The 27,029-nt window shown below is 34.8% G+C and overlaps 3 protein-coding genes and 1 pseudogene across 3 annotated transcripts; 2 read left to right on the top strand and 2 right to left on the bottom strand.

Moving 5' to 3' along the window:
• Positions 1-367: 367 nt before the first annotated feature.
• Positions 368-2,530, bottom strand: LOC18094482 (peroxidase 7-like; annotated as a pseudogene).
• A 7,962-nt stretch (positions 2,531-10,492) lies between these two features.
• On the top strand, positions 10,493-15,221 carry LOC7477782 (LRR receptor-like serine/threonine-protein kinase GSO1). Its single transcript, XM_002299348.3, has 2 exons — positions 10,493-14,718; positions 14,803-15,221. The coding sequence occupies exons 1-2, from the start codon at positions 11,325-11,327 to the stop codon at positions 15,168-15,170; spliced, it is 3,762 nt and encodes a 1,253-aa protein (XP_002299384.2). The 5' UTR covers positions 10,493-11,324; the 3' UTR covers positions 15,171-15,221.
• A 216-nt stretch (positions 15,222-15,437) lies between these two features.
• On the bottom strand, positions 15,438-18,317 carry LOC7491464 (uncharacterized). Its single transcript, XM_024593914.1, has 3 exons — positions 18,091-18,317; positions 17,841-17,978; positions 15,438-15,766 (listed from the first exon to the last, which is right to left on the bottom strand). The coding sequence occupies exons 1-3, from the start codon at positions 18,179-18,181 to the stop codon at positions 15,750-15,752; spliced, it is 246 nt and encodes an 81-aa protein (XP_024449682.1). The 5' UTR covers positions 18,182-18,317; the 3' UTR covers positions 15,438-15,749.
• Positions 18,318-21,546: 3,229 nt separating this feature from the next.
• On the top strand, positions 21,547-26,403 carry LOC7491463 (uncharacterized). Its single transcript, XM_024610688.2, has 7 exons — positions 21,547-22,978; positions 23,120-23,250; positions 24,002-24,664; positions 24,794-25,295; positions 25,387-25,528; positions 25,845-25,938; positions 26,041-26,403. The coding sequence occupies exons 1-7, from the start codon at positions 21,842-21,844 to the stop codon at positions 26,156-26,158; spliced, it is 2,787 nt and encodes a 928-aa protein (XP_024466456.2). The 5' UTR covers positions 21,547-21,841; the 3' UTR covers positions 26,159-26,403.
• Positions 26,404-27,029: the final 626 nt, after the last annotated feature.

Genomic DNA, 27,029 nt, shown 5'->3' with positions numbered 1-27,029 from the left:
AATGATACCATAAACTTTGTTATGGATCTCGATTCAGATTCCAATTAAATCTTGTTTAAGCCTCAATTATTTCCTGGCCCTCTTGTTTTTGTGGATGGTTCAACGACCGAACCAGACTTGAAAACATTATGAAATGCCTTGGATCAATAAAATATCACCTTGCAATCCTCTAGCTATAGTAAATTAACTTGCAGAAGAATTACGGGTTAAACATATGGTCAAAATATTTTTGACCTGCATCAAAGGCTATCATAGATTGGAAATTGTTACATAAGAAAAAGAAAAAACCATTAAAAAAATCAAAACACGGAAATTAAAGAGAACAAATTAAACTCAGAAAACTATTTCATTACAGAAACAAAATCTTTCAGTAATTAGAGTTGACAGAATAGCATCTAGTTCGAATTTCGCCTCCGTCTTGAACTGTAGGGACTAAAATATTGCCGAGCTTTGTCATGGACACTGCAAACTGGTGATTGAAGAACTCTGGTCCATCAGCCGATTCATCAACAATTGGAGAAGTCCTTGGATCAGAATATAGGGATTGATCAGTGGACAAAAGCCTCGTGTGGTCTTGGAGATTCTTGAAGCAAACACTGTCAAAAGTCTGCGGGGTTCTAGCATCTCGATCAACATACTCAAAGGCCCATCTGCTTTCTTTTTTTGCCAAGAAGTTTGCGTATCTATAATCAAGGGATTCATCTGGTCTGCCGATTCCTGCATGGTTGTACAGCCTATGCGCTGTGCTGAACTGCATGTAGCCCAGCCAATTGTATGGGCCCCTGCCGAAGACACAACGAAGCATTAACATACAATTACTGTAAATCCATATCCACATTTGGTTCTTGATTTCTTAGTTAAACACCAATAATTATGTTCTGCTAATTAATTCTCCTGAAAGAGTGACCAAATCAAACACATTCAAACCCTTAGATTGGTAGAATTCAATAAGGTAGTGATGTTTCCCGGCCCATTGGCACTAAATCAACATCTTTATCAATAGAAACTTTCCCATCTTTCCTTCCATGCGGAACATCCCAGTATGGACCGCCAAGAAGAACGGTAGCATCTCCGGAGGCTGCGGCACGAATGTCAGCACACGATACAGTTCCTGGGCACTCTTCCTCTATCTCAGCTAGCTTTGATAGCATCAATTGCTTCAAACCTTCTAAGAGACTTGCTTGCCTCTGCTCTTCTCTCACTTCCATCATGATTCAACAGAATGGAGCCATCACAACCCTATAAAGAACAAAAAAAAATTAAACAATTAATTTAATGCCATTAAGTAAAGGTAGAATTTAATTAAAATCAATAGGCTCGGACATAGATACTAGTATTGGACAGGGATGCACGTCCAAAGGGACATATTAAGCAATTTTCATTTCATGGTTTTTGGATGTTGATTGGGGAGGAGATCTTGATGACAAAAGATCTGTAGGATCATATTGTGTATTTTTGGGCCAAAACTTAATCTCTTAGAGCTGTAAACATAAAAAATAGTTGCCAGAAGCAGTGCAGAGACTGAGTATAAATCACTAGCAAATCCTGCAATAAAGATTCAATGGTTTAACATACTATTGACCGAGTAACGCATTAATGTTTCTTCAACACCAAAATTATGGTGTGACAACCTAGGTGAAACCTATTTTTCTTTTAATCCAGTGTTTCATGCACACATAAACACATATCAAGATCCATTTTCAGTTTGTACGAGATCAAGTGATGAACAACTATCTTCAAGTTAAATTGTTTCAAGTAAAGATCAACTTGCAGATTTGTTTGTCAAACTATTGAGTGATACACGGTTTAATCTTCTGAGACCAATCTTCTGATATTAGAGAGTTACCGTAATTGTAGTGTATTTAAATGTAAACTTAAGTTTTAAATTCTTGTTACACTTATACTATATATATCTCTTGTAATACTCTGTAGCGAGCGATAATAAGAAAGACTTTTTTTACCATTACAACTCTAAAACTTTACACACCTAAACATGATATTTTTAATAAAATTTTCGAAGTTCAAAAATTTCCCTTTTATCGTTTTCTTGTGTTGCCATGAATGATTTATCTTCTAAGTGCCTTTTCCGATTCATCTCCTCTTGATTTTCACTTCTCCCAGCGGCAACTTCCGATTCAGTACAATTTTTAACTTCGATAATTCAATAAAGAGAAGCTCCCAACCTCATCACGCTGCTCCAATCTTACGTAGATTGACCAGCTAGCTATAGCTCGTCGAACACTACGTGCTTTCAGCTTTTGATATTAGTATGGCACAATCATGATATTGTGGTTGTAGTCTTTTTAAAAGTTTTTATTTATTTGGAAAAGTATTAAAATAATAATTTTTAATTTTTTAAAAATTATTTTTAACATTAGCGTATTAAAATGATCTAAAAATATAAAAAAATTAATTTAAAGTAAAAAAATTAAATTTTTTTAAAATACTTTTAAAACATAAAAATAAACAAAAATGATCATATATGGTGTCCGTTCACTCACCTAACTTTGGAAGACTTTGTACCTGCCATTGCTAATTAACCACATAGATTTTAGGTTGCGTTTGTTTTGCACCTGTTTTTGTGTTTGCGGTGCAAAAAACACAATAAGGTATTTGGTAACTGTAAAAACTGTGTTTTATACTGCGAGACTCACTAAAAACTGAAGTTTGAAACATATTTTTTGTGAAGCAGTTTTTACATGTTTTTTTAACTGAGTTTCGTAAACCACTGTTTGTTTTTGCATTTCAAAAGCGCTTTTAAAAAAATTTGATAATTTTTTCTTTGCTTCAAATTAATATTTTTTTGGTATTTTTAGATCATTTTGAGGCGTTCATATCAAAAATAATTTTTAAAAAATAAAAATATATTATTTTAATGTATTTTTAAGTAAAAAGCACTTTAAAAAGCAACCGCAATCACACAACTACCAAATATTTTATACATGTTTTTTGTTGTATATAAATTCCAACCACAATTTTTAACAAACACGTATCTAAATTCAATTTATTTCAGCTAACTATATTTTTTTAAAACTTAATTTTTTTAAATTACAACCACAAAAACTACCCAAAAAACATAAAACACTTGCAAGTCCATGTTTACCAAACCAAATCGAATTGCTCTTAATGGATTTTTTTCTTTGATAATGTTTCTACAAATAAGAAAGGTATGCAGCATTTACCATTCTTCGAAGCCCTTAAAAGTCACAATGACGCATTGTCCAACGCTAGTCTCCACCTTGAACTACCACCCATCATGTGAACTTTGGAATCCAAGCAAACAGATCGATCAATTCTAGGGACCAGCAACTCCAAGGTCCAAGCCAAGGGCGGGGCCGGGTGAGCTTTTAAGTCAGAAATTACATGATACTTGAAATAGTAGACAAGATAAATAATATTGCTCTGCAGGTTGGACGTTTACACTAGTTATTCTTGTCATTCAGTTTTGACGTAAGCCTGTTTTTTTTATATATTTTAAAAATATTTTTGAAAAATTTTAAATTTAAATTTTTATTATTTTTATTTCAAATTAATATTTTTTTGATATTTTTAGATTATTTTAATATACTAATATAAAAATATATTATTTTAATATACTTTTAAATAAAAAATATTTTAAAAATTAATCACAACCGAACTTTCTCAGCATCAAGCATACATGAATGTTTTCTTTGACAATTTGCCTGATATTACCTTGCAAATTCAAAGATCAATACATACCTTTCCGTGGTATAGAAACCTTGGATAAATGTCCCATGACAAGACCTGAACTATATGGTGATCTGACCAGATGGCAAGGAAATCCGATTAAAAAAGATATTTCAGGCAAAAAAACAAAGAAAAATCGCCATTGTGATGTGATTAAACGACAAATCTCCACCCGCATTTTTTTAACTTATCAATGCTGCCAGGTTTTAAATAATATTTTTAAAAATATTTTTTATTTAAAAATATATTTAAATAATATTTTTTTATTTTCAAAAAATTATTTTTAATATCAAAATATCTAAAAATATATATAAAAATTAATTTAAAATAAAAAAAATTAACTTTTTTTTTAAATTTTAAAAGATTCTGAATTGTTAATTTACTTACACATAAGATAAAAATAATTACATCATCAACATGATTACAAATTTTTTTAATTAAAATATCATTTTTTTATTCTCTCATTCCGATAAAGACTTTTATTTTCTCTTTTAAATACAGCATTTTTTTCAATGATCGTTGGAGTTTCCAACTCAATAATGCTGAATTAGCCGGTCAAAAGCATATGAGTTTTCCAAGGAAAAAGAAGAAAAAAAAAAATCTAGTAATAATCAATGTTGATCATTAAAGATGATATTTCACTCAAATAAAACTTTCAAAATGTTCTCATGGTCTCCTGGCAATATTCCAAACCGTCAATCTCACCCATGGTCACCACATTATGAGTTCTTGGAACATAAGTTTGAAATGTCACTGCTTTGGAAATTAATGTGTTTCTCCTCGGATTGTGTTTAGTGTATAATATATAATTATAGCAACTCAATATATTCTAGTAGAAAAATTAAATGATTTCACTGACCAGATTAATCAAGTGCATACCTCATCACAAGGTTTAGAATTGTGTAGTAAGTAAAGTGTATTTTAAGATAATTATAAAAAATGGGATTATAGTGTAGGTGTTTTTTAAAATAGTTTTTCGCTTGAAAAATACATTAAAATAAAAAAAAATTAAATTTTTTTATTTTTAATATCAATACATTAAAATTATTAAAAATTACTGAAAATATCAATTTAATACATTTTAAACTAAAAATATTTTTTAAAAACATCTAAAAAAAAAAGTTAGCGTACAATCACACCATATCTTGTTGTCTCATTCTACTCCAAGATTTTTACTAAACTTTCTCATTCTACTCCAAGATTTTTACTAAATTACCGTCACAAAGGGCCATGATGGGGGCCATAGTATTCAAGACACTCACTCCGCATCAATCTATATGGCTGGAGCAGGATGCTACCTTAAAGGAAGTAAAACAAGCTGGGTCAAAGGCTGCGAGACCAAATAACTTTACTTTTGCTTTCTATAAGAAAGAATAGAACTTAATTGGAATGGAAATAGTCCAGCTAGTTAATGAATTCTTAAGGCTCCTTCTAAAGGGTGTTAATACTTCTTGTGCGGCATTATTTCTCATGAAAACTAAGATACCCACTGGATTTTCAAAGTATAGACCTATTATTCCAGTGCATGGATTGCATAAAATTGTGGCTAAATTGCTCTCATCCATGTTGAAAACTCTCATGCCTAGTATTATTAGTTTCCATCAAACAATTTTCATAGTAGGAATATTGCAGATTTTGGATGGCTTTAATTATAATTGCTAATGAGGTAATACATGAGGCAAGGAAGAAAGAGGATCACAATTTCATCTTGAAAGTTAATTTTCATAAGGCTTTCAATTCAGTATTGTGGGAGTATTTAGATGAGGTGATGGAATATATGGTCTTCGGCAACAAATAAAGAATCTGTCATTCATGAATGCATCTCAGGTTCACAACTTGCCATTCTCATCATTAATCGCTCATTAAGCCGAGAGTTTGGAGTCGAGAGAGTTCTCAGACAAGGAGATCCTCTTTCACCTTTTTTTGTTTGACATCGTAGTTGAGGGATTCTTAGTCTTGTTTCAAAGAGCTTATTCAATTGGTTATTCCAGAGAGTTTCTTAGTCATCTACAGTATTTATACTGTAGATGACACTCTAGTACTGTTTGGAGATTTTTTTTTTATTAACATAAATATTCGAGATTAAATCTTAAAGTTACGTGTTCAAGATAATTTGAGCTAGCTTTAAGTTTGCGTGTGAAATTCTATAAAAACTCCTTGATTGGAATAAATCTAGATGATGTTCATACAACAAATATGGCTAACTATATATATTTTAGATGAGACTCATTTCTTATAAGGTACCTAGGCATTCCTTTGGGAGCTAACCCTAAAAGGATATCAACCTGAAAACTTGTGATCTCTCGGATCCATACAAGATTAGAAAGATAGAAAGGCAAGTTGTTAAGCTTAGCAAGTCACATTTATTTGTTAAAAAGTGTTTTGAACTCTCTCCCTTTATTCTATATGTCAATTTTTCTTATGCCTAAAGGGATGGTGCGAGTTATTACTTCCATTCAAAAGATATTTTTATGGTCAAGTGCATCTGATGTAAGAAACATTAGCAAGGTGCTTGGAATGTGGTAGTGAGAGAAAAGGGAAGAGGTAGTTTAGGAATGGGATCGTTGCAAGGTAAAAACAAAGCTTTACTATTCAAATGGTTATGGAGGCTGGGTGATCAAAATAGGGGAGGATGGCAGGATATTATTATCAGAAATTATCAACCTATTTTTAAGAAAGACTTCCTATTTTCAATCAATCGCTTTCAAACACATGGTCCAGTATATATTCTATCATCCATAATGAAGGGCAAGTCTCGCCATCTTTGAAAAATTATTTGTACTACACAGTTGGCAATGAGAAAAAGGTTCAGTTTCGGACGAATTCTTGGCTAGAAAATGGGTCTCTAAAGCTTCAATTTCCGTAGTTATATGATCTCACTACAGACCAAAAGCACATATTTCAAACATGGGTGATTTGAATAATGACTCTTGGTGTTGGAACTTAACTTGGAAGAGAAACATAAGGCCTGCAGAGTTGGAGCAGTAACAATGTCTTCTTGATCTGATTCAAGGAATTAAGTTGAAGTAGAATATAGATGATTCCAAACGTTGGAAACCAAAAAGAAATGGTGCTTATCCTGTCAAATCGTGCAACAACTTCATTGATAGAATTTATTACGTGGGTATTTCTTCATCTCCATCTAATTTATTGTGGAAAGGAATACTTCCTCCAAAATTTAATGTATTTATTTGGATTTTACTTCATGGAAGAATCTGTACCAACGAGTTTATAATTGCTAGAAGACATCTAATGCATTTAGATGAAGCAATTTGTCCATTTTGTGCTGAAGAAATATATAGAATCTGTGGATCATCTTTTTCTACACTGTTTTGTGGTTTGGAAATTGTGGAACCGCTGATATGGTTTGGACTTACGTACAATGATGTATGCCAAGAGGCAAGAACCATAGAAGAATTATTTTTTGAGTGGTACTTCCTTGTTAAAGGAAAAATTCAGCACATTGCAACTCTCATGTTGGCTTTTGGCATTTTGCCGGGGAATTTGGTATTTTACAGGGGAATTTGGTTGGCTAGTGTTACAGAATAATATAAATTATATTTTAAAATTTTATTTAATAACTTAAATTATTGGATTGAGATGATTTTTTGATATGATATCAGAGCTTTTATAATTAAATAATTACAAGTTTAAATCTCATAATTTCTATTTATTTAAAATAATTATTTAATAATTAGAGAAAAATTGATTTTCCAGGAAGAGTTTACCGAACGGGATATAATGTTTGGGCTAATTCTCCACCGCCTGTCTTTATAGTTGCAGATAATTGATGGAAACTTTCAGTGCACATGATTGAACTTATTCAGAGGTTCGAAAAGCATTCTTAATGGGTCAAATAAGTAAAGTTTTATTAGTTCTAGTTACGAGCATGGTTTTACTTTGTAAATATTTCATAGTTGTTTCTTCATTTTTGGTTTTATTTTGTAAATAAAGAATTGTATTTTTTTTTCATGCGAGTTTTCCTTTGGCTTTTTTGGCAATGGCATCCATTAATAAATTTGTCCATTATTATATATATAAAAAAACAGATTAATTAAGTGAATTTCCAACATTGAATACTCACGACAACTCGTTGGCCTAAAGTACAGAAAGTCTGAAGGCAAAGGCAGCAGTACATATGCGGAAAATTTTTGTCAAGACACTACTAAATATGAAACATTCATTTGATTAATGCCAAATTTGCAACTAACAAGCATGAGATAATGTTGTAATTTCTAGAACCGTAGAAGATATACATTGGGAATGGCTGCGGTGTTTAATCAAGAGTTAAGACCTTTTTAAGTGTATTTCTTTGTCATATTCTCTTGGACGAAGCATTTAGCAGTGTTTAATCAATCTGAACACAATCAATTCTCTGCATGCTTGACACATATGATATGATTCTAGTAATTAAAAAATATCGCAACATAGGGCAAATAATGTTAATTACTACATATATATTATTACAAGGTCCTATTGTTCTTATCCTTAATCTATATATATATATATATATAGATTAAGGATAAGAACAATAGGTGTGTGTATATATATATATATATATATATATGAGAGCATGGATTAGAATGAAGTACTAATACAGAATTATATCTGATCTACCAGACAACGTTTGATTAATATATTTACCTTCTTTTGTTCCTTTTTAATTAGTCAATATAATAATTAGATCATCAGTATTAATTATTGTTTCAGATTTGAAAGAATAGTACATCACCCCTCTGTCAGCGGAGAAGACCATTTACGAAGCTAAATATGTTTAATCTAAGCTAGATCATACCTTGGCGAAGCAATAATTGGGGCTATGTTGAATTACACAAGTAATTAACTCATACTCGGGGATTAATCATAGAAACTCGCCTTTGAACAATGGTGAAAATATTAATAACAGGCATAGCTAGATACTTTGCATGAAGGCAACAGATGCGCTGGATTTCCTCTTCTTTTTTCCAGAATTTCATAATCCCCCGATTGTGAACTTGGGTTTTTTTTTTAAAAAAAATAAATTATATGGGAATGTTTTTATTTTCACTTGAGACAAGTTTTCTGTGTGTGTGTGTGTGTATGTGTGTGTGTATGAAAGGGTTACTGTCTTCTAGAAAAATGTCAATCTTCCAACACCCAATGCAGGGAAATTAATGGTAAAGGTTTTATACCACAATAATTAATGGTTGGCTGAAGTAGGTGGGAATTGGATTTGTTTGCTTTGCACAAAACAAATTGAAGGAAGAGTGTGACAAACAATAAAATAAGAGTAATTAATTACTCCTAAAAATCATCCCCAAATACCCAATTAATTTGCATATACAATTCGAGTGGGGAGACAATTAATTAAGTAGGGCATTTTGGAGTAGGCAACAGGGTTACACGCAACCAATCAAAGATTAAAGGCCACAAAAGGACACTAGGAATTTGGTACTCAACCCCATAATAACAAGTGTAATTAATAATAAAAAGAGTAATGGCATTAATTATATGCTTTTCAGATGAGGTAATATTAGTTATTTTACCCTTGTTGTTTTGTCACAGGTCAAATAATATTTTTTTTAAAAAAAAAAACTTTTCAAATATGTTTTTTATAATAAAAATCTGAATTATGAATAAAAAAACCTATGTATATATTTAATTAAATAAATTAAAAACAATTTATGCTAATAAATGAAAAAAAGGTGTTAACGCGTCTATTTGACTCGCCTAACTACAAGTTGAATAATTATTTTTTGTAACACAATTAAATTAATACGTATGTGTTATTAACATATTTTTTTGACAGTGACTAAAAAATATAACTGTGAATAAAAAAATCAATACTTATATATAATAAAATATAGTGGAAATCATATATGTTAATAAAAATATATAAGATCTGAAGCTTATTTTTAATGTAGTAGAAAAATGGGACAATGTTACAATTTCTACATTGAAACATTATTTTTTTAGTCTTTGTATAAGAATTTTTTGAAAAACAAAAAGTATAAAGAACAAAAATAGAAAAAATTATCAAACAAATTATAAAAGAATGAAGATAAGAACAAAAATAATGACATAAATAGGCTATATGTATAGTGATAAATATTCTAAGTATAAAGAATAAAAAATAATATTTTTTTCTAAAAAAAAGTGTAAAGAAAAAAAAGGAAAAATTAAAAAATTATTACTAAAAAACAAAGATAAGAAACAAAATGGTGATGAATAAGTAAAGTGTAAAATGATAAAAATATCAAGTACAAAGAGAAAAAAATATTAGAAAAACTTATTTTCAAATAAAATAAAATAAATAAAAAATTATAAATTTGTCACCGCTAGTAAAAAAACTAGAGAAAACTTCAATTGTGCCATTTCTATAATTAAAAAAAACCAAAATTTACATATTTGCCACCACTATTGTACTTACAGTTAAAAAAAAGGAGAAAATCTCAATTGTTTTTCAAAAAAAAAAAAGTGTAAAGGAAAAGGAAACTAAAAAAATGTTACAAGAAAAATAAAGATAAAAAAAATGATGATGAACAAGTGTAAAATGATAAAAATATCAAATATAAAGAAAAAATATATATATAAACTTGTTTAAAAAAACAAAAACTATAAATTTGCCACCACTAGGGTGAAAAAATTGGATAAAATTTTAATTGTGTAATTTATACAGTAAACATGTGTTTCCTTTTACTTTGTGTGTGTGTTAATCTGTAATGGAACCAAAAGATCAAACGTGTAGTACTAATTAAGCTACTATAGGTACAATTTGGAAGTGATGTTGCTTACGTTCATGGAGGGGATATTCCATTGACTTTGTAAAGCTTCAAAGTACAAATAGATAATGCCAAAACTAAACAAAAGGAAATATAATTTGTAGTAATTCAACAGCTCACTTTCTTGGTAGGGTTTAAAGTAATTCAGAGCAAACACACTATGACAAGAAAACTAGCAAAACCATGAATATCTCATCCCCTTGTCGGTCATGTAACCACTGTATCTACCTCCATGGAATCCCATATATTTTCTTATTCAACCGAAACCTGCCAACCTAACAATTGATACATTACCCTTATCTCTCTTCCAGGCCCCAGCTGCGGCCCTCTTCTTTAATTCGGTTTTCATTTAACACTTGCCTACAGCACACTGTAATCAACAGCTCAGTTTCAGTTGTAGCAGCTTGACGATCGTCATTTATGGCGTTTGTTGCACTTGACTGACAAAATACTGCCCTCTCATTCATCACGGTTTCTTATCTCTTCTTGCCAACCATTTTAAGGCCTCTTTTAAAGACACTGCAGAATATTGCCAACTTTTCCAACGCAGCCTCAGCAATCAATACATTACCTGTCTGCTTTGAAATTCAAAAACCATGCATATAGCTCCCTTACATGCATGGCTGCCGCTATGCCTTCTCTTTTCCCAAACCACGCGTCTTCCCTTGCCCAAGACCATCCACTAACAACAAAACCAACACAAACACAGGCTTGCTCTGTCTTTAATGCCTACATGACCAAAACCACTCACCCTTACATAAGATGAACCAAACATGATAATAAATGTTATATTGCCATTTTCAGTCTCTCTCTAAAAGCTTTTCTCAAATGTTATCTAGTCATTAGAAATAGAAAATGGGTGTGCCAAAACAAGTTTTGTTACTTTTTGTTGCCATTTTAGTGTGCTTTTCCTTTGGCTTTGTTTTGTGCCAAAACCAAGAGCTCTCTGTTCTTTTGGAGGTGAAGAAATCATTCGAGGGAGACCCAGAAAAAGTTTTGCATGACTGGAATGAAAGCAACCCAAATTCATGCACATGGACAGGAGTTACCTGTGGCTTGAACTCGGTTGATGGCTCAGTGCAAGTTGTGAGTCTAAACTTATCTGACTCATCACTTTCCGGCTCAATATCACCCTCACTCGGTAGTTTAAAGTACCTGCTCCACCTTGATCTTTCTTCTAACAGCCTCACGGGTCCCATTCCAACTACTCTCTCAAATCTTTCTTCATTGGAAACTCTGCTTTTGTTCTCTAATCAACTCACTGGCCCCATCCCAATTCAACTCGGTTCAATCACGAGTCTCTTAGTAATGAGGATCGGTGATAATGGACTCAGTGGACCTGTTCCTGCCTCTTTCGGTAATCTTGTCAACTTAGTTACTCTTGGTTTGGCCTCATGCAGTCTCACAGGCCCAATACCTCCCCAACTCGGACAACTAAGCCAAGTCCAGAACTTGATTTTACAGCAGAACCAACTTGAAGGACTGATTCCTGCCGAGCTAGGGAATTGTTCGAGCCTCACTGTCTTCACTGTAGCTCTCAACAATCTAAATGGATCAATCCCTGGAGAATTGGGTCGTCTTCAAAATCTCCAAATACTAAACCTGGCAAACAATAGTCTCTCTGGAGAAATCCCGACTCAACTCGGGGAAATGAGTCAGCTCGTCTACCTGAATTTCATGGGAAACCATCTTGGAGGTTCAATCCCAAAGTCCCTAGCAAAAATGGGTAGTCTTCGGAATCTTGATTTATCAATGAACATGCTCACTGGAGGCGTTCCAGAGGAGTTGGGCAGAATGGCTCAGCTTGTTTTCTTGGTTTTATCAAATAACAATCTTTCCGGTGTGATACCAACAAGCCTATGTTCAAACAATACCAATTTGGAGAGCTTGATTCTGTCAGAGATTCAACTTTCTGGCCCCATTCCGAAAGAATTAAGGCTATGTCCATCTCTGATGCAGCTTGACTTGTCCAACAACAGCCTTAATGGATCCATTCCTAATGAAATTTATGAGTCCGTTCAGTTGACTCATCTCTATCTCCACAACAACAGCTTGGTGGGTTCAATATCCCCTTTGATAGCAAACTTAAGCAATCTGAAGGAGCTTGCATTGTATCACAACAATTTGCTAGGCAATCTGCCTAAGGAGATTGGAATGCTTGGAAATCTTGAAGTCTTGTATCTATACGACAATCTCTTATCTGGGGAGATTCCTATGGAGATTGGCAATTGTTCAAACTTGCAAATGATTGATTTCTATGGAAATCATTTCAGTGGAGAGATTCCTGTTACTATTGGGAGGCTGAAGGGACTGAATCTGCTTCATTTGAGACAAAATGAGCTTTTTGGTCATATTCCCGCCACTTTGGGTAACTGTCATCAACTAACTATTCTAGACTTGGCAGATAATGGCCTATCTGGTGGCATTCCAGTTACTTTTGGATTTCTTCATGCTCTTGAGCAACTCATGCTTTACAACAATTCCCTTGAAGGTAACCTTCCCGATTCGCTTACCAATTTACGAAATCTGACCAGAATCAATCTGTCTAAAAACAGAATCAATGGTAGCATCTCTGCATTATGTGGCTCGAGTTCTTTTCTTTCTTTTGATGTCACAAGCAATGCATTTGGGAATGAAATTCCTGCCCTGTTGGGAAATTCACCTTCTCTTGAAAGGCTTAGATTAGGGAACAACCGGTTTACTGGCAAAATCCCATGGACACTCGGTCAAATCCGAGAGTTGTCGTTGCTAGACCTGTCAGGGAATTTGCTCACTGGACAAATACCAGCACAGCTTATGTTGTGCAAGAAATTGGAACACGTTGATCTCAACAACAACCTTCTTTATGGGTCTGTTCCATCATGGCTTGGAAATTTGCCACAGTTAGGGGAGCTTAAGCTCTTCTCCAATCAATTTACAGGGTCTCTTCCTCGAGAGCTATTCAATTGTTCTAAATTGTTGGTGCTTTCCCTTGATGCTAACTTTCTGAATGGAACTCTTCCTGTGGAGGTTGGTAATCTAGAATCTCTAAATGTACTCAATCTCAATCAAAACCAATTATCAGGATCGATCCCTCTGTCCCTGGGTAAGCTGAGCAAGCTGTATGAGCTTCGGCTCTCGAATAACAGTTTCAGCGGTGAAATACCTTCTGAACTTGGGCAACTCCAGAATCTCCAAAGCATTTTAGACCTCAGCTACAACAATCTCGGTGGTCAAATTCCACCTTCTATTGGTACATTGTCCAAACTTGAAGCTCTTGATCTGTCTCACAATTGCCTAGTTGGAGCTGTCCCTCCTGAAGTTGGTAGCTTGAGCAGTCTTGGCAAGCTTAATCTCTCGTTCAATAATCTCCAAGGCAAACTGGACAAGCAATTCTCACACTGGCCACCTGAAGCATTTGAAGGAAACCTGCAGCTCTGTGGAAACCCTCTTAATCGCTGCTCTATCTTAAGTGATCAGCAGTCAGGCCTAAGTGAGTTATTAGTGGTGGTAATCTCAGCAACTACTTCCTTAGCTGCGATTGCTCTGCTCGCACTTGGACTTGCTCTCTTCTTCAAACGCAGGCGAGAATTCCTCAAAAGGGTGAGTGAAGGGAACTGCATTTGCTCTTCCAGTTCTTCCCAAGCTCAGCGCAAAACACCCTTTCTGAGGGGTACTGCCAAGAGAGACTACAGGTGGGATGACCTTATGGAAGCGACAAACAATCTTAGTGATGAGTTCATCATTGGCTCGGGTGGATCTGGAACAATATACAGAGCTGAATTTCAAAGTGGAGAAACTGTAGCGGTGAAGAAGATTTTGTGGAAAGATGAGTTTCTACTTAATAAAAGCTTCGCAAGAGAAGTGAAGACACTTGGAAGGATTAGGCACAGGAATCTAGTGAAGCTGATAGGGTATTGTAGCAACAAAGGGGCGGGTTGTAATCTTTTGATTTATGAATACATGGAGAATGGGAGTTTGTGGGATTGGCTGCATCAACAACCAGTGAACAGCAAGCAGAGGCAAAGCCTGGACTGGGAGGCGAGATTAAAGATTGGTGTGGGATTAGCCCAGGGAGTGGAGTACCTTCACCATGATTGTGTACCAAAGATCATGCATAGAGATATCAAATCTAGCAATGTATTGCTTGATTCCAATATGGAGGCGCATTTAGGGGATTTTGGACTGGCAAAGGCACTCGAGGAGAATTATGACTCCAATACAGAGTCGCATTCATGGTTTGCGGGCTCTTACGGTTATATTGCTCCAGGTATTATAGCACTTTCTGCATTGAATTATGCTACTTTTAGTTCATCTTTTACTCCATATCATAACTAATTTTATGCATTTTCAGAGCATGCATACTCGTTCAAGGCAACAGAGAAGAGTGATGTTTATAGCATGGGTATTGTGCTGATGGAACTCGTTAGTGGAAAAACGCCAACTGATGCGACCTTTGGTGTCGATATGGACATGGTGAGATGGGTAGAAAAACATACGGAAATGCAAGGTGAAAGTGCTCGTGAGTTGATCGATCCTGCATTGAAACCACTCGTGCCGTACGAAGAATATGCAGCGTATCAAATGCTTGAAATTGCACTGCAGTGCACAAAAACCACCCCACAAGAGAGGCCCTCCTCCCGACATGCATGTGATCAATTACTACATTTGTACAAGAATAGAATGGTGGATTTTGACATGAATATAGATCCTAATGCATAACTGATGACATCTATATTTATGAAACGAAGCCAATTATCAAATTAAGCATCATTCTTGTTTTGTAGATCTTGTGCTAACTAGGTCAGTCTTCAGAAGGTATCATTCTTCATTTGTTGATGCTATTTTCACTCTTGCAACCTCCATGCACTGTTTTCCCAAAAGCACGGTAGAAGCTGTTATGATTATAGCACATTGGTAGTTTGGTGTAGCGCCCATGTTGACTGAAGCAACGTTAAAATTAAAACGTAGCTACAGTTACACAAGGAATAATCCAAGGCAAATCCAAGATTTAACTTATTTCAAGAGTGATCTGTTCCAAACTTTTGATCAAGCGGCAAGGTATGAAGGACCCAAAATTCATGACAAGCATTGCAAAATCATAATAAAAACTGTATTCCAGTGGAGAAAATCACTAGATTGCTTCAAGGTATTATTGGAGATCCAACTCCATGCTGTCCACATTATGAAAGCATCCTAAATCTCATTTGTAGCAGCAGCAAGAAAAACATCTGACAAGATTTCTAGCACAGCAACAAAAGAAACGGGCTGTCTATGCCAAAGGACATCAATCCAGATGCGCTAATCATCATCTTGATCTGCAAAGGAAATGAAACTTAAATCAGTGAAGAGAATTATACATTAAAACAAAAACACAGATGCAAATGAAAAATCTTCCTAAACTGGAAAAAATGGTAGGCATTGGAAACAGTGTGGGCTACTATAGGAATCTTGCATGAAAGTGGTGACAGTGCAAAGAGCTCTCCATTAACTTCAACCACAAAAAAATACATCACCCTTGCTAGGGTCCTCATCCAAACCTCATCTTTCACAGATAAACATGCCATGAGATGCCAAAACCAATGCCCGTCCTAGGGTCTTAAACTCTAAGCCAAAGAATTTTTCTAATATTACACTAAACCCACAAGATTATTTCCACCTGATGTCCTGCTAATAAGCAGATTCTGATATTAATCTAATCAGATCATATAAAATTAAAATTTGATCCATTAAATTGCATAATTATCATAATCAAATATTACCATCAGAACTATAAATAGATTTTGGACATGAAATTAGTGGATCCTGAATACCCCTAGGTACTAATACTTTTAGATGAAGAAAAAATATATTAACCGACTAAAAAGAATCACAAAGCATGTTGGAGAATGAAGTTATCCTCCAAAACATGATAGAGAGAGGGGAAAAAAAGCATGGCAGCTCAATCCCGCTGAAAATCAACAAAGAGGAAACAGCCCTAAAAACTCCCAAAGCATGACACAAAAAAGATGAGAGGACACTATCCTATCCCACAATAATTGTCTTAAAGTGCAATGGTTCTGAAAAATTCTAGCCATGTACATTATACGACTGCATGATGGTATAAAATCACAAAGTCTTGCACTTTTTCCTCCTCCCAAATCCACAAAAGATATCAACATAAAATCCACTACCAGAGACTGAAGTTGGCTTCAAATTTGGACTTCAAAGAAATCCACCATTGAAGATGATCAAAATGTTGGAGAATAAGTCTTACAGAATTATGTGCTCATTTTCTATTAACTGAGATCTGAACTGGCCTGGACTTAGGGTATCAGTGTTGACACATCTCAATCTAATCATGCTGGTTACACTGTCTATGAATAGGTCAGCATACACCTATACTGGATGTAAGCAAAACCTGTTACAAAACTCTAGATTAACACAAGTCCAAAGCCACTGCTACAAGTTTTCAATGCTAAATTTGTAACTTTTCCATGCTTTAGAGAACACATTCCTCCTATAATCTAACATAGGAGTGCTTGCAAAATGAAATTGACAGAGATATCCACATGATATGGTCATGTATTAAGTTGTCAGCGCCTCAGAGATGATCACAACAATGTATTACATTCATAGCTCAATTCTTCTAGGTAGAAACTAGGTCAAAGAAATGCCAGGGCTAGTAATCATGGATTAGTTCACCACAACGAAACTTAAAGCAAGCTCAGCTAAACGATCACTCATAATGTGCCTGCTGGGGGGGGTTAAAGGGGTTTTGTCTGGTTGGATTTGGGGTGGTGCATTAAGAAAAAACATTAGTGATGTTTAACAGGAATTTAAATTCCTGTGGGGAGCATCATCTAATCTAGACTCCAAGACATTTCTCTGAATGACTTACTATGGATGTTGCCAGCTCCATCATGTTTGCATGTTTCAAGTAAAAAAACTTAGACTCGTGCAAGCTTAGGTTGTAGCAACAACCTCCATTTTCTTCCTTTTCTCATTTTATAAGTCTTCCACAATCCCCTATTTCCAAAAATTGTCTTCCCATTTTTTTCTTCTTTCCCTAAAAATCCACTTTAGAAATATTTTTTCTTCATCTCCCTCATTCACACACACAAAAACAATATTCATGATCTTTACTATTACACTGATTAGAAAACCCCCAACACAAATGCTAATTAACAGGTTTGCCCTAATTTGAACAATTCCACTGCCCTCACAATATAATTTTCTTTTAATAAAATTGAACCCCCAATTATCAAGTACATTAGAAAAACCCAAGCTTGAGAGGAGGAAAACTGAAGGCCCAATCAAAATGACGTAAAAATAGGAAAAACAACGCAAACCCAGAAAAGAAAAATTGCTGAAACTGGAAGATACGATCGAGGAAAGAGAAAGAGAGAGTACCGAAGTAACGGCGCTCATTGGCTTCCTTAGCTTTCTGAAGCATCTTGTCAAGGTCTTGTTCAAGCTGAGCATCCCATTTGACCAATTGATTCACAAAAACAACTCCTAATCCCATGCCCACCACATGTTCCCACGGATCTTTAAACACACACAAAAAAACAAGACCATCATCATCAAAATCAATTTTTTTTAAGATTAAAATGGAAATCAATGATAAAAGATTAGTGATTTGTTGGTAGAAAATAATTACGGCGCATGTAAGGGAGTTTGCGGAGAGCATTGGAGTACATCTGGGTGCCCAGCCCCAACAGTGCTCCTACCACTGTTGCACTGAATACCATCTTTTTTTGGTAGATTTTTCTAACAAATCTCCTTCTTTCAACCTTCTTCGCTCCACTTCACTTCCAATTTATTATTTTGAGGATTTTCTGCAAGTCTTTCTGTTTCCTTGTGACTCTCATCCAAATCTGTTCGATCTTGCCACGTTGAGTTTTTTTTTTTTTCCTTAAGGGGAGTTGGGCTATGGGTTTACTAAGGGCTTTGTCACTGGATATTTTCTTCGTAAAGCCCATTATTTTAAGCCGGAGCCTTTATATTGTATATACACTCACAATTAATTCGATATCACCTAACCCATTTGTCAGTAAAACATAAGTTCATTTTCAGTTGGGTCTAATTACATTTGTTCCTGGTAGATTTGTTTTGTTTTCTATGTTTATTTCTTAAATTTATATTTTTTTCTTGTAAAATATTTTATAGAAAAATTAATCCATATAAAATATTTTACAGTCAATCTTTAAATTTAATTTATTTATTAAAAAGTATTTTCAGTTCATAAAATTCTATAAAATATTTTACAAATATTAATCTACTTATCATATCATCTAACTATTTCAACTATCATCTCCTCTACCACCATCTCATCATTACCTTCTTTTTCACTATCTCATCATTACCTTTTTCACCATCACTGTTATGTCATCACTTCCTTCACTTTCACCATCATCATGACCATCTTCACCACCATCTTCTTCATCATCACCGTCATCTCGCTACCGCCATGTCACCATCACTACCATCTCACCACCACCTCTTGCTCACCCTCATCATGACAACTTCCTCCATCATCATCGTCATCTCACCACCACCACGATCATCTCCTCTGTTATCACCATTATATCAACACTATCATTAAAAAAATATTTACATGTAAAAAGTATTCAAATATTAGTAATGTTTTTTCAGTGTAAAAATTTTTTTAATCGCATCGGGGTTGATTCGATGTAACTCGATCGATTTTGTTAGTTCAAAAGCAACCTAAACGACCCATAAAAAACATAATTTGACTCAATTTGTTTTTCAAGATGACATCTTTTTTTTTTTAATATTAAGATAACAAGATATTGAATTGACTTGAGTTAACTCATGATAACATTTTAAATTCATGACCCAAGTTATGAAACTATGATAATCTCATAGAAAACAAATCAAAACAAATTATAAAGCCTAATTTCTAATCAACCCAATATTGAAGGATAAAATTAAAAAAATCAATTAAAAAATGACCTATAAAAACGACCCGAGTTAATCTGTCAAACTCACGAAATGGTTCATAAGATCGAGATAACCCCATAGAAAAAAAATCAAAACAAATTATGAAGTTCAATTCTCAATCAGTCCAATATTGAAGGATGAGACTAAAAAAGAAATCAATTAAAAATATATAAAAAATAACTCAAGTCAATCTATCAAACCTATGACTCGGGTCATGAGATCGAGATAACCTCATTGAAATAAAATTAAAAAATAATCTGATTTAATCCAGATTAACTTGTCAAATTCATGACTCTAGTAATGAGAATGAGATAACTAAATGTTGAATGATGAGATTTGTAAAAATTTTAATTAAAAAAAATAACACAAAAAATAAATCAAGTCAATATGGGTTGCCTTGTTAAGACCAAGCAAACCCATAACTATAGAAAGACAAGAAAATACTTAATTTTATTCATTCATGTTTGTTGAAAATATAAGTCAAACAACTCTATTTATACTAATTCTAAGTCTGAATCTTAATCCTTAAAGCGAAAAAAAATCCTAAGAAACAATTTTAGAGTTAATATAGAAATTCATAAACTAAATAAAAAAAAATAAAATTATAAAACCAATATTAAATATTCTAAAACTGCTCTCACTAGGTTGGAAAGAACTTATTCTCAAGTTCAAATTGTTCATGAAAGTCCAACATAGCATTCTTCAAGCTGAACCTTCTTAGTAAAAAAAAAAACAATCCTCCATCATGAAAACTTTCAACATAACATTTTTCGAGCAGAACCTCTTCAGTCGAAAACTACTCTTTCCCATGAAGATGTTCTCTACAAACTTAAACCATGGTGATTCAACATCACACAACAAAAACCACTAGAAATTATTGGATTTTGATACAACCTAAGGTAACCAGGAGTGAAGAATTGCAGGGTTTATTACAAGTTACAACTCTAAAAAATCAAGATCACTAACTCTATGGAGACAATAAAAATACTTGATTTTTATTCATCCTAGTCTCACATACCAAAATATTACTACAATTCTTTATATAGAAAAAAAAAACTAGAAAATTAATATTGAATAGAAAAATAAAAATAGAAAAACTATCTCATCAAATAGAAAAAATAAAATTACATGGACAATATTTAATTTTCTAAAATTGTTACTGCCTCAAATAATAAGTTACACGAAGTTTCCCTCTCAAAACAAAATGTTACAGTTAATGTCGTTTTTATCTTATATTGGCAGATTACATTTTTATCTCTTTAACACTGAAGAGATCTATTTTGATGGTCAAGTGTCTTTCCGATATTGAAAATTAATCATGTAGCTGTCCTGAGTGTTAAAATTTGAAAATCCATAATCAAAGAACTTTCATCTTCCTCGTCCTTGCCCAAGGAGATAATTATTTTCATTTAGCTTTTCCCTGCACTCCAAGGTCATTAATCACCGGTTCATGTAATTTTTTTTTTTTTTTTGGAGAGGATATTGTCCTTGCAATTTCATCAGGTTTTCAATATAACCAAAGGCCCTTTCTTTTCTTCTCTCTAGTATAATTGTCAGTGAAGGTCCTTAATCACTCTTTGGTGGTGCTAGACGCATGGTTAAATAAGAATTGGCTGGTAAGTATACCCTTCTGCGATGCACTTCTCCCCTAATCAGCGTTGGAATTAAAAAAAAACAGATTTATGGCTGATAAACACACCCACAGAGATAACTGAATCCCATCAGATAATGTTCACAGACAAAATAAAATCCCATTAACCCAATATAGGCATGTGAGTTGCCAATCTCTAACAATAAGAATGTGGAACGATGCCCTAAAATCAAGCTTAGCGTAAAAAACATGGCAAGCTAATAAAGTAATTAGCATATTTAAACCAGTCGAGTCAAAAGATTAGAGGTGTTTACACATATGGTATGTACAGAAAAGAGTTGCTCTCTGATGACAATGATTTTTTGATTTCTTCCTAAACTTGGGATTTACGGACCCCTACGAAACACGACGGCTTTCTTTCACCAGACCAAAAACACGAGTACTTGTTTTTATTTTACGTGTGAAGTTTCCTCAGAATTTGTTTCCTTCAGTAACACCTATCCTATCCCAGTCTTTCTCCTGCTTTCTGATATTTTAGTCCTGTCAACGCCAGGCCATTCATTTTTAAGGCAATACAGCAGTTTTCTATAATAGAGTCCTAAAATTAGGAAATAAAAGCCAAGGCATGACTTGTATTGCTGGTGGTGGGTAGTTTAGCACCCTGAAAACAAGATTCATACGTTTCTTTGTGGTCCAGAATTACCGCTTAGGTTTTCTGGGTTTGGTTTTGTTGACAACCCTTCCCCCCATACATCCTCTCTTTTTTTCTGGAAAAATGGGTTGTATCTCGTTTATGGCTTGCACAAAATTGTTGCATTCACTCTATTCTATGTCGTGATATCCCATTATTAGATTTATGGCTTCTTCCCAGATTGAGATTGCTTCGTCTTCACCGTTTGTTTGTGTTCTAAGAGATCACAATCGGCATGAACGATGTAATAGAGAGAGCAATGCCAGGGCTGGGGCTGCTGCTGCTGCTTTTCAGAAGAATCTTCAAGGATTGGTTAGAGAAAATCTCCATACTTGCATCTCTGTTTCTTCTGATTGTGCCTCTAATGACAATCCAAGAAATCATATTAATACCAGTATTGATGATCATCATCAAGACTTACGGCGCTTACCCGGTAACCAAGATAGCATTGCCAAGAATGTAAATGATTCTTCGACTAGGAGAAGCAAGCAAGCAAGAATTCTTGACCAATGGGCCGCTATGCAGGCTCGACAAATGGTGTCAACAATTGAGAGGCAGAGTGAGGAGGCAGGGTTGTTGATTACATCTTTGAAGAAATCATCTCCGATGCAACAGAACTCTCTAGACTCTGAAAGTTTTAATCGCGGGGCCTCTTCTCTCGTTCAGATATGGGAGGCAAGGCTACATCGATCGGATGCGTGCCTTAATAGGTCCCGTAGCCTGAACAATAGCAGGACAAGCTCTGCATCTAGCCAGACTGAAACTGCTCTGTTCAGCGCTGAAGAGAGAATAAGACAATCTGATATAGCCGACTCTACTACAAAAGAGAACAATAGTAGGACAAGTCCTGCATCTAGCCATATTGAAACTGCATCATCCAGAGCTGAAGAGAGATCAAGACAATCTGATATAGTCGACTCTAGTACAAAAGAGGACACTTTTGTGGATTGTGGCACGGTGAAGAGTGCACCTTCATCCATACATTTCAGGGATACAGATGCAGGAGAGCCCGATAAAGTTAAGATTGTTGACATCATTAGGAGACTAACATCTGATGGAAATGATCACGATCAGAAGTTGAACAGTGCTGGTGATTGCCTATCCAGAGAGCGTAGGAATTCTTCAGGTTCTGATCGGACAGAGCAGAAAGTCTTGCCACAGGTTGTAAATCCACCAAAGATAAGAGGACGACAAGCCTTTAATGATTTACTTTTGCAAATGGAGCAAGAAAGGCATAGAGAGCTTGGCTGGTTAGGAGAACGCCAAGCTGTTTCAAAATTTTCTCAACGTGGCCGCATTCAGGTGAAGCCAAGTTCTTCATTCATTTCTTGATTTCAATACCAGAAGTTAACGTAATTTTGCTACGCAATTGGTTAATCTTTTCTTTTTAGTTCTTATCATTTGAAAACATGTAGTTATTTGTGTGCTTTAATGCTTCTATAGTCCTTGCTTCGTCTGAGATTCCTGCATCGTAGTATGGCGTTTGAAGATCAACAGCGACCGCGATCATCTCAATCAACAACATCGTGCAATGGTGACCGTTCACAACAAGGGTCTACCATCATGCATCTCAGGTATCACAATATTCATATCTAGGCTTTCATAGGCAGTTAACTCACCCAGATGAAAACCATCTGTAAAATTGTGAATTCCATCCAGTTTTAATGCAAAATTATCGATCCATAGCATCTTAAAACTAATTTTTACTGCCTGGCAACACCTATATGCAAATATTATGTTTTCAAAGTGAATGCTAATGTTCATATTGCTGGAATTAGATTGTTTCTATGATAATTTTATGTCTACCACCAAGTAAATTATTTCCTTGGTGTCATTTCACATGCGCTTTTGTGAATTGGTCAACTCAAAGACATTGTTCTAAATTTACTGAACAAGTTGATGATATCTGTCATTTACATCATACAACAAAATTCAAGTTTGCAAATCATAATAATCAGCAATAGCACTGTCAAATTGGTAAAAGTAGAATGGCAGCAGCAAGTGAATTTTTGAGCACGCATCACGAAGAGTGTGATTTGGATGCATTTGTTGGGAATTATTGACTAATGAAATCTAAATTTAGGACATAGCTTGAGAATTTATAGAAAACAATCATATTGTATGAATTGGATCCATTTGGATATGTTTCTAGGCTATATCCAATTGTTGCTTCCATAGAAACTCTACTCAAATGTGCTGAGAGAATTGATGCTGAAACATTTGGCAACTTTCAGCTTCTTTTGGCCAATTTCATATATGTAATATTTCCTACTTGTCTTTCTTTTTATCAGACCTTTTCTAACCTGGAATCCGAATTCAATATAGGGAGAAATTTAGTGCAGGAGTGGAGCAAGCCACAACTCTGAGTGACTCTACTACTCCAAGAAGCACTACAGAGATGGTCAATAGCATTGTACAGAGGTATGCTTCCGTACACAACGAGTTGACTTCAGATAGTTATCAGCAAGAAACTTCTACTAGTGATGAGCAGGAGAGTGAATCCCAAGTTAAGAATTTAGCATCAGCCACACGTGAAGTCATTGAAAAAGTTCATGAAGAAACTTATGCGGTTTCGGATGTCTCATGGCAAGGAACAAGCCTGCAGGATAGTTGTCAGCAAGAAACTTCTACTAGTACTGAGCAGGAGAGTGAACCCCAAGTTGAGAATTCAGCATCAGCCACATCTGAAGTCAACGAAAAAGTTCTTGAAGAAACTTGTGCAGTTTCGGGTATCACATGGCAAGGAACACGCCTGCTGATTCAAATTTTTGATCCACCAGAAACTTCTGAAACAACACCACCCTTGAATGACTGGGATGAGAATGAGATAGGAGAGGAGGGGGTGGAGTATTTTGAACAAATCAATTATGATTGGTTTAGTGATATAGCTCGCCCTCGAAGTTATTGGGAAGATAAAAGAAAAGCACGGTATGAAGAGAAGCTTGGTACTAGCTCAGACAATGATGAGATAAGGCAACTCCTTGAAAGGTAAGATAGTCTGCCTTGATTTCCTTATTTCATTTTCCAATAAAAAATCACTAACAGCAGTTTCCATAAAATAAGAAATAGACTGATTTACACGGTGCATAAATCTGATGCATCACATTACAACTGCAGAGGAACAGTCTCAAATTTTCTTGCTGGTGACTTACGAGACAGAATAGACCAATTGATGATGTCTCATGCACAAAGACAAGCCAGTCAAGAAGATGAAGAACTAGAAGAGGATAGTCAGGAGAGAATGGGACAGCTGATGTTGTCTTACTTCCAAAGGCACTTACACCCAGCAGGCAATCAAGAAGAAGAACAAGAGCATGAACAAGAACAAGAACAAGAACTGGATGGAAGAAGTGAAGTAGAAGAGACAATAGAAGAAGAATGCATATCAGAAGAAGGAAGCCCATCTAGCCATCAATATATGGAAGCCACTGACTATTTTGATCAATCCTCACCATCTCAGCATTCTCCGTATCCGTTTAGGTCATGGAATTACAGTGATGATAATGAAGTAGCTGATTTTTGTGAACAGGCTCAAACTACACCTTTGCACCTACCTCTTCCACCTCAAGCTTCCAATCAAGATAGGCGTTACTCTTCCTCTAAAAGTCATTCATCACTTGTGAGTTTTTTCACTATACAGTTTGAAGTTACCTTCTTCGCAGGTTCTTAAATAACTTAATGAGGGAAGAAATAACACTCTAAACGATCAGGAAATGGAATTCGTGTACGATTTAAAAGGCCATATGGAGCAACTTCAGCGTGAAATGTCAGAACTCCGAAAAGCAATTCAGAGCTGCATGGAAATGCAAATGAATTTGCAGAACTCCTGGAAGGCGCGGGAAGTATATCCAGGTGAGCTGAGAAAACTAATCCCATTTAAAATAATTTAATCAACCTAATATGTATCATATATAATTTTTAAATGGGGGATTGCTTTACATTTACTACAAATATTTGCTTCATTTTTTTTTCTGGTCACTGGTCATGCAAGAGGGTATTACTAGGTAGTGTATTCAACAGTACACCTTAATCTTGTGTAACTTGGAGGTGGTTGTGAAAGAAGAAGTGTCATCCTTAATCTTTTCTGCGTATTTCAATATATTTCTTTATTACTATGCTGTTTAAGAATGACCAGTTAAACAATTCAAGTCTGAAATTATTGATACAGTTCAAGGGAATGGAAAGAATTCGCCTGATAGGAGACCAAACAAACGTAGCTGCTGTATCTGCTATGGAAAGCAGGTCGACTCTTTTCTGTATAGGTACTTGCTTGTGAAACCCTTTGTCATTTTGAACCTTCATTGCTACTCTCTTCAGTATCATGAGCTGCATTAATAGCCTGATATGATGCTGATATGTTTCAGATGTGGGCATATGTGCACCTGTCTCAAATGCGCCCACGGGCTGCGGCAGGGCAGTGGAAAATGTCCAATTTGTCGAGCTCCAATATTGGATGTCGTGCGAGCATACCTGGATTCATAGTGAACTGGTGAACGAGTTCTTGCTCTAGAGGACCGTCTTTTTCATATAACTTAACGCATTTGATGCTGACTTTGGAAAAAGGCAAATCTTTTTACTTTGCTTCTTTCACCTCATTGGATCAATATAACCATCTAATCTTTGTAGTCACAAGTAATATCTGATCGATACTGTCTCTCCTTTTCAAATTTACGCTGTAAATGCTTTTGAGTAGTAAAATTTAACAGTCTCAGTAGGCTGTTGTTTAATTTACAAAGGCTCCTTCTTCCTCCTCTTCTTCTTCTTCTTCAATGTGCTGTCTTTTAAATAGTATTATGACTATAACAGTCCACGTTAGCTAATGGAGAGAAATTTATTCATGGACTCATAGTGTGTTAGCTATGGTGGAAAACTACGACAACAACAATAATAATATTGTTGGCTAAGTTACTAGCTTGTGTGTGGTCAAAACAACACCATTATACAATCTCGTAAAGGGAAAAACAGACCTGCAATTTTCTGTAGAACAACATAAACAGGAAAGAAAAAAACACAGCAGAAACTTAACACTCCTTTTCTTTTCTTTCTTCTTTCTTTTTCTCTCATACATGTCCAGAACATTCAGCCATATATATATACAAAAAAACAACACATCTCAGCTTTACATTTGTTCATCTTAATCATCTTTTAATCTAACTCTAATTACTTTCTCTTAACACAAGTTAACTAACTAAAGTCAAGGTTAAATAGTTGTCACAATAACCTAACTAGTTACAGCATATTAACCTTAACATTCTTCCCTTTAATATGTTGAACTTGAACTCGTAGTGCATTTCTCAGCTTTTGAAATTTATCCTTTGGCAATATTTTTATAAAGATATCAGCCTCCTGCTCC

The sequence above is a fragment of the Populus trichocarpa genome, chromosome 1, assembly GCF_000002775.5.
Source record: "Populus trichocarpa isolate Nisqually-1 chromosome 1, P.trichocarpa_v4.1, whole genome shotgun sequence".
Classification (NCBI taxonomy): domain Eukaryota; kingdom Viridiplantae; phylum Streptophyta; class Magnoliopsida; order Malpighiales; family Salicaceae; genus Populus; species Populus trichocarpa.
The sequence above is the reverse complement of the archived record's forward strand: the minus strand, read 5'-3'. Positions and strand labels throughout refer to the sequence as shown.